The 13,545-nt window shown below is 37.9% G+C and overlaps 1 protein-coding gene across 5 annotated transcripts in view; it reads left to right on the top strand.

Moving 5' to 3' along the window:
* Positions 1-13,545, top strand: part of LOC123534966 (mediator of RNA polymerase II transcription subunit 15-like) — a 286,252-nt gene that overhangs the window by 61,932 nt on the left and 210,775 nt on the right. For all 5 annotated transcript variants that reach the window (XM_045317469.2, XM_045317467.2, XM_045317468.2 and 2 more), the window contains one exon: positions 12,494-12,648. In XM_045317469.2, coding sequence (XP_045173404.2) covers positions 12,494-12,648 — 155 coding nt within the window. The remainder of the gene's footprint in view (positions 1-12,493; positions 12,649-13,545) is intronic.

Below are 13,545 nucleotides of genomic sequence, written 5' to 3'. Positions count from 1 at the left end.
AGAATTTTGAGATGGTATTCTTATTGAAAACATCTTTTCCCAAGGGAAATAAATCATGGTGTTTTACCTCCCTTAATATGCTTTTAAATTGAAAATAAATCAGCAATTTCACATAACATGCATATTTGAATTTTATTATCAAATTTACCTAAGTGACACTCAAGTAACTTTTAAACTAGACTTTGTATAATTTGATTTGATACAAAGAGGGGCCATTCATGCATAGCTAGTCTGAAAAGGGGGGATTCAGCGACACATCTGTACCATAACAAACCCCCATCCGTCCGGGCACACAAGTCTGTATTGGAAACATCAATAGTTTTCCATACCACACCCGTTAACCGGTTCCGAGCAAAACAGTTCGTGGCGGACAAAACAGTTTACTGATATTTTTGCCGGCATCTGCATTGGGGTAAGTATTCTCCATCCAAGAATCGGTTGGTGCAAAATATGTTAAAGATTTTTGTTTCTGTAAAAAGTAGCATGAACGAAGAACATGTCATGGGCTTCCCGTTTAAAAATAACCTATATTTAGTAAGTTATGGCGAGTTAAAAGTGTGATTTTGTTGAAAAACTGTGGAAATGAAAGTTTAACGCGGTATATTTAATTCACTTTTCAAAATAGGGCTATTGTATTAACATCAACCTGTAAAATAATGTTTGCTCTGAATATTGTCCAAGTTTTAAACGACAAAACGCAATATTCAACGAGTTATAGACATTCAAACATGACATGGTCAAAAAAAGTGTGGCGGCATTGCACAGCTCAAACTTATTTGTGTGATGAGCAAGAGCAGTCCTGTGTCTTTTTTATTTTATTCTAATAATAAATGGTCTAAATAGTGATATCAAGCTCGTAACTCTTAAAACATAACGTTTTTAATTAGACAACAGCAATTTACTCTAGCTTTTATTAACAAATAGATGTAAGTCAAAGCATAAGTAATCACACAACCGCCTAACAATGTAATATACATGTAACACCGCTCGCTCGAGCTCGCAAGGGGATGTGCAAAATGCTCGAGTTATCCATGGTTTCGAGCGACCCAAACATTGACCAACATACGAAGAAAGTTGAAGTTTGTTTTACCAATTGTCATCGAGACCATTTGCAGAGGAAATGGTGATGCGTAATAATAACACACTCGTGACATTTTCAAAAAAAAAACGTATAACAAACGTTATTTATGATAGATCGTAAATGGCACATGTGAAGAAACAGCTAAGACATTTTTAGCTCGACTATTCATAGAATAGTAGAGCTATTGGACTCGTCCATGCGTTGGCGTCCGCGTCCCCGATTTGGTTAAGTTTTTGTATGTAAGCTGGTATCTCAGCAACCACTTCTGGGAATGGATTGAAACTTCACACACTTATTCACTGTGATAAACTGACCTACATTGCACAGGTTCCATAACTCTATTATGCTTTTTTACAAAATTATGCCCCTTTTTCGACTTAGAAAATTTTGGTTAAGGTTTTGTATGTAAGCTGGTATCTCAGTAACCACTTGTGGGAATGGATTGAAACTTCACAAACTTATTTACTGTGATAAACTGACTTACATTGCACAGGTTCCATAATTCTATTTTGCTTTTTTACAAAATTATGCCCCTTTTTCGACTTAGAATTTTTTGGTTAAGGTTTTGTATGTAAGCTGGTATCTCAGTACTCACTAATTGGAATGGATTGAAACTTCACAAACTTGTTCACTGTCATGATCTGACATGCACAAAGCAGGTCCCATAACTTTATTTTGCTTTTTTTCAAAATTATGCCCCTTTTTCAACATAGAAATTTTTGGTTAAGTGATTGTATGTAAGCTGGTATCTCAGTATCCACTAATAGGAAAGGATTGAAATTGCACACACTTGTTCACTGTCATGATATGACATGCAATGCAAAGGGTCAATAACTCAACTTCGCATTTTACAAAATTATGCCCCTTTTTCGACTTAGGAGTTTTTGGTTAAATTCCTATTATGTAAGCTTGTATCTTAGTACCCACTAATGGGAATGGATTGAAACTTCACACACTTGTCCACTGTCCTGAGCTGATAAGCACTATGCAGGTTCCATAACCCTGTTTTGCTTTTTTACTAAATTATGTCCCTTTTTCGACTCGTATTCATTCAATCGACAAGGCTGTTGAATAGTCGAGCGTTGCTGTCCTCCGACAGCTCTTGTTTTATTTGAAATACTGTAATTGAATTCGCAATTTTCTTCTCCAGATTAAGATTTCATTTTATCGTCTCAATTTTATGAAAAGACTATCTTATTTCCTTTATTTGCTTGCAAACAACTGTTGATTAAAATATTAAGATCTCATAATTATCTTCTCGATCCCGCAGAAAAAAGTAATAATTAATAACAATTTTGATCAATAAAATTTTTCTTCCACCTTTCATCAATAATTAATCTCATTATCAGATCAAATATACCGACAAACAAACATTTAAGATAGTCGGGGAATAGACCATGCAATTCTCATGACGTGGGAAAGTTTTAAATTAACTGATACATTCTGACCGCCGAAGGTGTGAAAATTTTTGACCCCTCTGCTCGAGTTTGTCATAAGCAACAAAGAGTAAATTAATACACAGGGACCAGGTGTCATGCTCGAGCGATCGAGTTATCGATGCTCGATCCAGCCATGGTAATTTCACATAGAAAATAGAAGGAAATCGGCCGGGACCACATGAATTGCTCGAGCGAGCCCGGGTGCTCGAGTCATCGATGCTCGAGCAAGCAGTGTTTCACTGTATCATCAACACTTCTTCCTACATTTTTGAATTATGGTTATGTGGTACAGTAATTTGATGTGATGCATTCCCGTTTAGGAACGTTCCATTTAAATTTCTTTCAGGATTACAATGCATATGTACCTACATATGCAATGCAACAGCTGACTTTTATAGGCACTTACTTCAGCACCTCTGTAATAGCCATAGGTTTGACACGTTAAAGTACAAGCAACTTGAGCTTGACTGACTGATAGGAAAGCCCGATTCAATAAGGAGTTTGAATTATGTCCAAAATATATGCACGTGTTGAAGAGATTGAAAAAGAACATGTACCGACAGAACCGAAAGATTTAAGAAATGAAGTATATGAAACTATCTGAGTAATAGGTGACAGAATAAAAGATTTGAGGGAGTCTATAAGGATCTTACATGCCTGCCTGTGTAAGACAGGGTTTTCCCTACCCGAGGGACTGTGTGGAATGGAAAACCGAGCGTTAGCGAGGTTTTTTATCCGTGCTGTCCCGAGGGTAGGGAAAACAGCTGTCTTACACAGGCAGACACGTTAGATCATTTTTCTTGCCTATCATGTTCAAAATAGATCGTGGAGACAAATAGGTTTTTGGTATTTCCTGACATTATTTATAAAGTTTATGACATCACAATGGTACCTGATTACTATGTGACGTCACCTTAAGTAGTGCACGCTATTGTAGACAAGGGTTTTCCCTAGGGAAAGACAGGAATATCTATCCCCGGCGTGTGCTCGAATCATTGTATACTTTCCCCACTAGCCTAGGTAGGCAAGGATATTGTATCTTTAAATTGCGGCATTGAAAATTTAATAAACAGGGAAATATTGAGGGTAAACAGTGGACGAAATCAAGATTTGCACCAGTGATTGTTCGCTTGAATGAAATTTCTTGGCCTTAAAGTGCCTATAAACGTCAGCTGTTGTATTGCAGTAGTAGCACAGGTACATATGCCTCAAAGAAATATCACATATGATATGATAACTTTAGTGGAACGTTCCTAAACGGGAATGCATCACACCAAACTACTGTACCACTGTAACCATAATTCAAAAATGTAGGAAGAAGTGTTGATGATATATTACATTGTTAGGCGGTTGTGTGATTACTTATGCTGTTGTCTAATTAAAAACGTTATGTTTTAAGAGTAATGTTTTAACAGTTACGGGCTTAATATCACTATTTAGACCATTTATTATTAGAGTATAATAAAAAAGACACAGGACTGCTCTTGCTCGCAACACAAATACGTTTGAGCTGTGCAATGCCGCCACACTTTTTTTCGACCATGTCATGTTTGAATGTCTATAACTCATTGAATATTGCTTTTTGTCGCTTAAAAATTGGACAATATTCAGAGCAAACATTATTTTAAAGAGTGAGTTAACACAATAGCCCTAAGGTGAAAAATGAATTAAATGTATCGCGATAAACTTTCATTTCCACATTTTTTTCAACAACATCACACTTTTAACTCGCCATAACTTACTAAATATAGGTTATTTTTAAACGGGAAGCACATGACACGTTCTTCGTTCATGCTAGTTTTTACAGAAACAAAAATATTTAACATATTTTGCACCAACCGACTCTTGGATGGAGAATACTTACCCCAATGCAGGTGCCGGCAAAAATATCGGTGAACTGTTTTGTCCGCCACGAACTGTTTTGCTCGGAACCGGTTAACGGGTGTGCATACACTGACGCCTGACTTTCATATCGGATGCATTATGTGATTGAATGTGTGTCGTGGCATGAATTCTTTTATTTAGTTCAGTTATTGTCAATCTTATTCAGACTATTGAACAAATTTATAGTAGTTACATTACATTGTATATGCATATGTAATATAAAGGTTATCATCTTTGAATCGGTAAATATGCACTCGTTCTTTAGCGGAAGAATATTGAGCTCCTAAAGTCTATTTCCGCTGCAAAACTTGTGCATCGCTAATAACCTATAATTATTGTGGTGCTTTTAAATTCGAACACCATTTCTTAACTCAAACACTGAAGTTAAATTGAGAGGGCACCGATGCCGATAGAAAATTAATTGTGTCTGAGAGGGTTTCCGTGCCGTGTGCAGAGTCAAGAGGGATCCTGTGAGGCAAAATTGAGCCAACTGAGAGGGATCCCATGCATTAATGAAATAGAAAGTAGAGCGTTTTTAAGGAAATATGATGAAAATAACCACATATTGTGTATTTACAAATAAGATGAGATCAACGGCTTCACATCTATTATAAGTATTAGATAGGGATTACAGGTATTAGATACTTGCTATACAGTCTAACCTGTCTTAAGCAGCCAGCCAGGGGAAGCAGACAATTTGGCCACTTAAGCCAGGTGACCGCTGTTCGGAGGTGCAGCCAGTATATGTATTTTCAGACTTCTGACCAGTTTAGCCCTTAGGCCCAATTTTTTCGGTTTTCTGTTATTATTGAGTCGGCTAAAGGCTGAAAGCCTTTTGACGAGTCCTTGCTGTTCAGCGATTCTCTAAATGGACCAAATAACACGTGAAGGGATGTAGTTACATTAGATTTCTCAAATTTCAAACAGTTCACTGCATGAATGAAGTTAAGTTGTGTCAATTCTCTTTGCTATGACCAATATACGATGTAATCTGTCATATTTATGACTTGTAATTGTGCAATACTCGAATGTAACTCATTAAGCATAAATGTGCATTTTAAGAATTGCGCAGGCTTACAAAGCTTGGGTAACATCCAGCGAAAGACAAAAAATAGTTCCACAGGGCTCCAGATAAGATGCGTATTAGCGTAAATTATGTATAGAAATAATGCAAATACGCATGTCTAATAATTTATAAGCGTATAAAAACGTATATAAAATTACAGAAACGCACACAATCCTTTTTTAAAAACAAAATCTGAATCGTCTGGATGCGTTAGGTAACAGCCGATCAGCCTTAATTCTCCCACATTGAACGTAAACACGCATCGTATGATTTCTATAAACTTTGCGTGGGTTGAATTTTGCAGTCAGTAAACGGATAAATTATCGGAAGAAGAAGCTCTTACTGGTTTGTTTAGTTACTACAGATATTAAAAATGATTTTAAATCTTATTTTTCGAGAAATAAACAAATCGGCGAAACATTAAATTGTATTTTCTTGTAGTTTTTGAAATCGAAAATAGATCGTCTATGTTTGGCTGCTTTCACGAAACAAAACAACTTTTTTATGAAAAGATTTAAATAAGAGGTAATTTAACCATAAACTTCAATGTCAGATACTGCCAATTGCTGCTAAATGTCTTCGTATCATCACAATTTGTAAAATATATTGTTGAAACTGGAGAAAAGTGTAATCGTATCCGGATATAATAATTTGGGTAAATATCGAGCTGTGTTATGAAAACAAACTGAAACTGGTAGACTATACTGTCAGTACATCAATCATTAGCCGACTCAGGCCCTTCAGGCCTTTGATTTTACCAGGATACATTGATGTGCATTTGCCTCGCAATACGAATGGTCTTCTAAGCAATCTCAAACTCCGGCATGTTTTCTTTTAAACAAAAATTATTGTAACAGACAAGTATCCAAATTCAAAACTGTTTACAGTTTCCGCCATTTTGGTAAGGGAAGCTACTCTCCGCGCTTACTGTCTACGCTAAAATCTAATATTGCTGTTACGTTCCGTAAAAGATCGAGTGCTACTAATTAGATATAGAGTATTATTTTTAACCGACATCAAACTGTGAACAACAAAATTGGCACAAGTGACACGCTAATTGCCGATAATTACTGGCCATTTGATGTAACACAAAGGGGATCACACCTTTGTTCATCAGTTTTAATTGAGAAGCTCATGTAATTTTGTCGTTCTTGTGGTGAAGTCACGCGAAACTTGGCAATTACGTGTTTCTCAAAAATCGGGTATCTTCGGCGATTATCGCCTAAAAATAATTGGTTTTGGAAGAAACATGGCCGCTGAAAGGGGTCAAATACGGCGGTTGGGAGGCAATTTCGGTGGCCATAGGCCGCGGACGAGAGAAGGCCGCTGAATAAAGTGATGAAATAGTAGAAAATCCGTCGGGGGGTGTCATAAAATGACCGCTGAACGGAGGTGACCGTTAGTACAGGTTAGACTGTATTCGAGGGAAGTCATATTTAAGTTTCATAAACATCGCACAATGTTCATCCAAGCCAGTACCTCCGGCTACATTCCATCTTCGTTTGGACTTGTGTCAACTGATAACACAAATGTAACGATAAAAAGGCAATGGTATATAGCTACGTCTTCCCATGGTTCATATGTTTTTATGCACTAACCTGTGTTCAGGATGAAAATTTTGATTTCATTGTTTACCACAAAGAGTGTCCTGTGCGCGAACAGAGAGGTATCCGTTTTCTCATTTACCACAAGTTCATGTGCAAACTCTTTCTTAAAAGTATTGTGAGTGTTTAAAGTGAACATGAGCCTGGAAGTGTATGCTAATGTATTCATTGTAACATTGATGTAAAATGAGAAGTATTTAAATATGCATGACTTAGATAATTGCAATAATTGTTCGAGTATGGAACTTGCACAACTGGTTACAGTTTGTAATACATAAAAAAACGACAGAAAGCACAGGAAAAGCAATATTATCATTATGTTTTCATTGTGCAGAAATTCAAGGATAATTTCTTAGATATACAAGCATAATATTTTTGTCTTGAAAATACTGGTTATGCAGTACAAAACTATTTTATTGACTGATCATTGAAACAGTTGATTGTATACTGTTTCTGATGAAATATCAGTGGTGAATTAAACACAGTATTTACTACCTGAGCTGTAAATTGAAATAATGTTGACGGGAACTACTGAGGAAAAATTGGGTAAGTTGTGGTCAAATAGGTTATGACACATGTTAAATATTCTTTGAAAACTTGAAGTTAAGTTCAAAGAGGTCAGATTTGTTTATTGTCCTCCACATTTTTCGAAGAAAAAAAGGGGAACATAGAAATAGGCTCTGTCCTTCCATCCTTCCTTCCTTCCATCAGTCTGTCTTCCCTTCTGTCCGTCCACCACATATCTTGTCCGGTCCATAACTGTGTCATCCATGAAGGGAGGTTCATGTCTGGTCCATAACTGCCATTCATGAAGGGATTTTGAAATATTTTGGCACAAATGTTACCCATAATGAGATGACATGTCATGCGCAAGACCCAGATCCCTAGCGCCAGTAATTTTAGCACGACTTTTCAAAGAATAGTAGAGCTATTGGACTCACCCGTGCGTCGGTGTCCGCGTCCACGTCAGCGTCCCGATTTGGTTAAGTTTTTAGCTTGACTTTTTGAAGAATAGGGGAGCTATCCTACTCGCCCCGGCGTCGGTGTGAGCGTTAGCGTCACACAAATGTTAAAGTTTGCGTACCACCCCAAATATTTTCAAAGTCCATTGAGATATTGCTTTGATATTTTGCATACTTGTTTACCATCATGACCCTAGTCTGTAAAAAGGAGGAGGCAACTCTATCAAGCATTTTGACTGAATTATGGCTCCTTTTTCGACTTAGAATAAATGTTAAAGTTTGCGTACCACCCCAAATATTTTCAAAGACCATTGAGATATTGCTTTGATATTTTGCATACTTGTTTACCATCATGACCCCAGTCTGTAAAAAGGAGGAGGCAACTCTATCAAGCATTTTGACTGAATTATGGCCCCTTTTCGACTTAGAATAAATGTTAAAGTTTGCGTACCACCCCAAATATTTTCAAAGTCCAATCTAAATGAAACTTGGTCAGAATGTTACTCTCAATAAAATCTTAGACGAGATCGATATTGGGTCAGGTGGGGTCAAAAACTAGGTCCCCAGGTCAAATCAAAGGAAAAGCTTGTTAACACTAGAGGTCACAATTTTGGCCTAATCTTAATGAAACTTAATCAGAATGTTACCCTTAATAAGTTCTTGGATGAGTTCGATATTGGGTCATCTGGGGTCACCAGGTCAAATCAAAGGAAAAGCTTGTTAACACTGTAGAGGCCACATTTATGACCATATCTTAATGAAACTTGGCCAGAATGTTAATCTTGATGGTCTCAAGATCCAGATTGAATCTGGGTCATGTAGGATAAATAACTAGGTCACCAGAACAAATCAAAGGAAAAGCTAGCACTGCACCCAGGACCTTCAAACTTCACATGCTGATAGTACTTATTGAGTACACCACCCCTACTGACTTTGGGGTCACTAAGTCAAAGGTCAAGGTCACAGGGGCCAACGTTAACTTATTGCATGAAGGCACTTTACTCGCGAACCACTGCACCCAGGACCTTCAAACTTTACATGCTGATAGTACTTTATTAGTACACCATCCCTACTGACTTTGGGGTCACCAGGTCAAAGGTCAAGGTGCAGTGGGGGCATTTGTCACCATTAGTGACAGCTCTTGTTATTTATTTTTCCTTACCAATTTGACAATAAAATCACATTATAAATCTTTAAAATATAGATATTATTATGTCTTCCCCACTTGGGGAGACATATTGTTTTTGCCTTTTTGCATGAAGACACTTTATTCGCAAACCACTGCACCCAGGACCTTCAAACTTCACATGCTGATAGTACTTACTGAGTACACCACCCCTACTGACTTTGGGGTCACCAGGTCAAAGGTCAAGGTCACAGGGGCCAACGTTAACTTTTTGCATGAAGGCACTTTACTCACGAACGACTGCACCCAGGACCTTCAAACTTCACATGCTGATAGTACTTATTGAGTACACCACCCCTACTGACTTTGGGGTCACCAGGTCAAAGGTCAAGGTCACAGGGGCCAACGTTAACTTTTTGCATGAAGGCACTTTAGTCGCGAACCACTGCACCCAGGACCTTCAAACTTCACATGCTGATAGTACTTATTGAGTACACCACCCCAACTGACTTTGGGGTCACCAGGTCAAAGGTCAAGGTCACAGGGGCCAACGTTAACTTTTTGCATGAAGGCACTTTACTCGCGAACCACTGCACCCAGGACCTTCAAACTTTACATGCTGATAGTACTTTATGAGTACACCAACCCTACTGACTTTGGGGTCACCAGGTCAAAGGTCAAGGTGCTGTGGGGGCATTTGTCACCATTAGTGACAGCTCTTGTTATTTATTTTTCCTTACCAATTTGACAGTAAAATCACATTATAAATCTTTAAAATACAGATATTATTATGTCTTTCCCACTGGGGGAGACATATTGTTTTTGCCCTGTCCGTCCATCTGTCTGTACGTAAGTCACACTTCAGTTCTGATTAATAACTGGAGAACCATTTGATCTAGAACCTTCAAACTTCATAGGATGGTAGGGCTACTGGAGTAGATGACCCTATTGTTTTGGGGGTCACTCCATGAAAGGTCAAGGTCACAGGGGCCTGAACATTGAAAATCATTTCTGATCAATAACTTGAGAATCACTTGATCCAGGATGTTGAAGCTTCATAGGATGATTGGTCATGCAGAGTAGATGACCCCTATTGATTTTGGGGACACTCTGTTAAAGGTCAAGGTCACAGGGGCCTGAACATTGAAAACCATTTCCGATCAATAACTTGAAAACCACTTGACCCAGAATGTTGAAACTTCATACGATGATTGGTCATGTAAAGTAGATGGCCTCTATTGATTATGGGGTCACTCTATTAAAGGTCAAGGTCTCAGGGGCCTGGTCATGTGAAATCATTTCTGATCAATAACTTGAGAACCACCTTACCCAGAATGTTGAAACTTCATAGGATGATTGGTCATGTAAAGTAGATGGCTCCTATTGATTTTGGGGTCAGTCTTTTAAAGGTCAAGGTTACAGTAGACAGAAAATGGAAATTCATTTCTGGTCAATAACTTGAGAACCATTCGACCTAGAAGCTTCAATCTTCATAGGGTGATGGGACTTACAGAGTAGATGCATGGCCTCTCAAGGTCAGTGTCACAGGGGGCTGAACTTATAACACTCTTACCAATCAATAACTTGAGAACCACTTGATGTAGAATGTTGAAACTTAATAGGATGATTGGACATGCAGAGCAGATGACCACTATTGATTTTGGGGTCACTTGATCAAAGGTCAAGGTCACAGGAGCCTGAACAATAACCTGAGAACCACTAGGATCAGAATGTTGAAATTTAGTGGGATGACTGGACATGCCAAGTAGATCATCCCAATTGCAGCCAACCATCAGTGTCTCTTTGATTTTTGCTCCTATTGACTTCTTGCCTGTATGATTAAGAGGTTAGTTAAGAACTTAAGAATGTCTGGGGTTCAGCCTGCCATTGAGTTCCATAAAGTCTGTTCCCAAAGAGATTTGCCTCAGTGAAAGGAAAACAAAAATGAAAATGCCGTTACCAGTGTAACTGTAAATATATTTGTATCTTAGTAACCTTTGCTGTTCCAAACTAGGTAATTAATATTTTGTTAATTATAAAGCAAAATCAATTTGTTAGTATAATAACAAAAAACTGTGCAGGAAAGTTACGATCAGAAGGGCCCATTCTGTATTGCAGGTGCAGTACTGTGTAGGATAGGTATGTAAAGAGTGGTCCATTGTGTTTTACAGGTATAGTACTATATAGGATAGGTATGATCTGAAGGGCCTAATCTGTATTGCAGGGACAGTACTGGGTAGGATAGGTATGATAGAGAGAGCCCATTTTTAGGCTGGCGATTTATTCGCCAGGCTATTATAACCATAAATCGAGATGCAACAAAGATCAACATGTGCTGAGACTGACAACAGAAAATATCGTTTCATGCGCAATTCAAATAGTTGCCATGTTTATATGTTTTGCTTTATAGAGTTGTATTAAGATTGTTATACTTACCTGTTTCAATAAATCTATTTGCTCAAACATGTTATAATAATGGGTTTTTTTCTAACGGAAAATACTTGAAAGGAAAAACAGATGTCTATAAAGGCATTGATAATTACATATTCAAACTTACTACATGTTTCTTATGTTTTATTCATGAAGTAGGTAAAGAATCCGCCATGGGTGAAAGACACTCAATACAATTTGTACAACCATGCAGTTCCAGATCGGCAACAGTTATATGAACGTAGGAAACTGAAATATTATACTTCTTACGATGAGAGAGAATCTGTAAAATGAAGAAAAATAATCACTTGCAGATATTGAATCAATCTTAGAGTAGCACTCTCTAAACCAAAAATGGAATGTGCCACCCCTGGTCGGTCTTTTCCGTGACACATCTTTTTAAAAAAAAAATTAGCTTTAGACAATTTGTGTATTTTAAATCTTCTAGAAATGATTGATGAGGTGTTTAATTTCATAATTGATTGAGTTTAGAAAAAAAAAATGAATTACGTAAAATTACATCAGGAAATCCAAATAAGGAATGTAAATTGTACGGATTTTATATAAAATCTGACTATTGTATTCATAAGATTTCTGGGATTTCCCTTCAAAATCGTGTTCATCCAGTGTTTTGTGGTAGCCAGCCTTTCTGTACTTTCAGTACTTTGAGGATAGGTATTATTTTAAAAGCCTATTCTTTAAGGCATGTACAGTATTGTGTAGGATAGGTATGATCCGAAGGGCCTATTCTGTATTGCAGGGACAGTACTGTGTAGGATAGGTATGATAGAAAGCGCCTGTTCTTTATTTCAGGTTCCGTGATGTGTAGGATAGGTATGACTGGAACAACCTATTCTGTTTTGCTGGTTTGGTACTATGTAAGGCAAAATTTATATTTCAGGTATGATAGGAAGTGGTCCACAGATGTCAAACCTGCAGCAACAGCAACAGCAGCAACAACAACAACAACAGCAACGTCAGCAGCAAATGCTTCAGTTACAGCAGCAGAGGCTTGCTGTACAGCAACAGCAACAGCAGCCCAGGCCTCATTTACAAGTATTGCATATGAAATATTAACATTATTTAGGTCACCTGTCCACATGTTAAACTCATAATCATGTCACTCACTGTCCACTGTCCACCAGTCTTCCTCATTTTCTTCAAACATTATCTTGCCAGAAACCGTTTATTATGTCTGCCCCCACTGGGGGAGACATATTGTTTATGCCCTGTCCGTCCGTCCTTCCTTATGTCACACTTCATTTCCGATAAATAACTTGAGAACCATTTGACCTAGGACCTTCAAACTTTATAGGGTGGTAGGACTGCTGGAGTAGACGACCCTATTGTTTTTGGGATCACTCCATCAATGGTCAAGGTCACAGGGGCCTGAACATTGAAAACCATTTCCGATCAATAACTTGAGAACCACTTGACCCAGAATTTTGAAACTTCATAGGATGATTGGTCATTTTGGGGTCACTCTATTAAAGGTCAAGGTCACAGGGGCGTGAACATGCAAAACCGTTTCCAGTCAGTAACTTGAGAACCACTTCACCTAGAATGTTGAAACTTCATAGGATGATTGGTCATGCAGAATAGATGACCACTATCGATTTTTGGGTCACTCTGTTAAAGGTAGAAGGTCACAGGGGTCTGAACATGGAAAATCATTTCCAATCAATAACTTGAGAACTACTTGACCCAGAATGTTAAAACTTCCTAGGATGATTGGACATGCAGAGTAGATGACCACTATGGATTTTGGGGTCACTCTGTTAAAAGTCAAGGTCACAGGGGCCTGAACATTGAAAACCATTTCGGATCAATAACTTGAGAACCACTTGACCCAGAATGTTGAAACTTCATAGGATGATTGGTCATGTAAAGTAGATGGCCCCTATTGATTTTGGAATTACTCTGTTAACCCTTCACCACACAGAACAGAAGCCA

Source organism: Mercenaria mercenaria, chromosome 12, assembly GCF_021730395.1.
Source record: "Mercenaria mercenaria strain notata chromosome 12, MADL_Memer_1, whole genome shotgun sequence".
NCBI classification, from domain to species: Eukaryota; Metazoa; Mollusca; class Bivalvia; order Venerida; family Veneridae; genus Mercenaria; species Mercenaria mercenaria.
The sequence above is the reverse complement of the archived record's forward strand: the minus strand, read 5'-3'. Positions and strand labels throughout refer to the sequence as shown.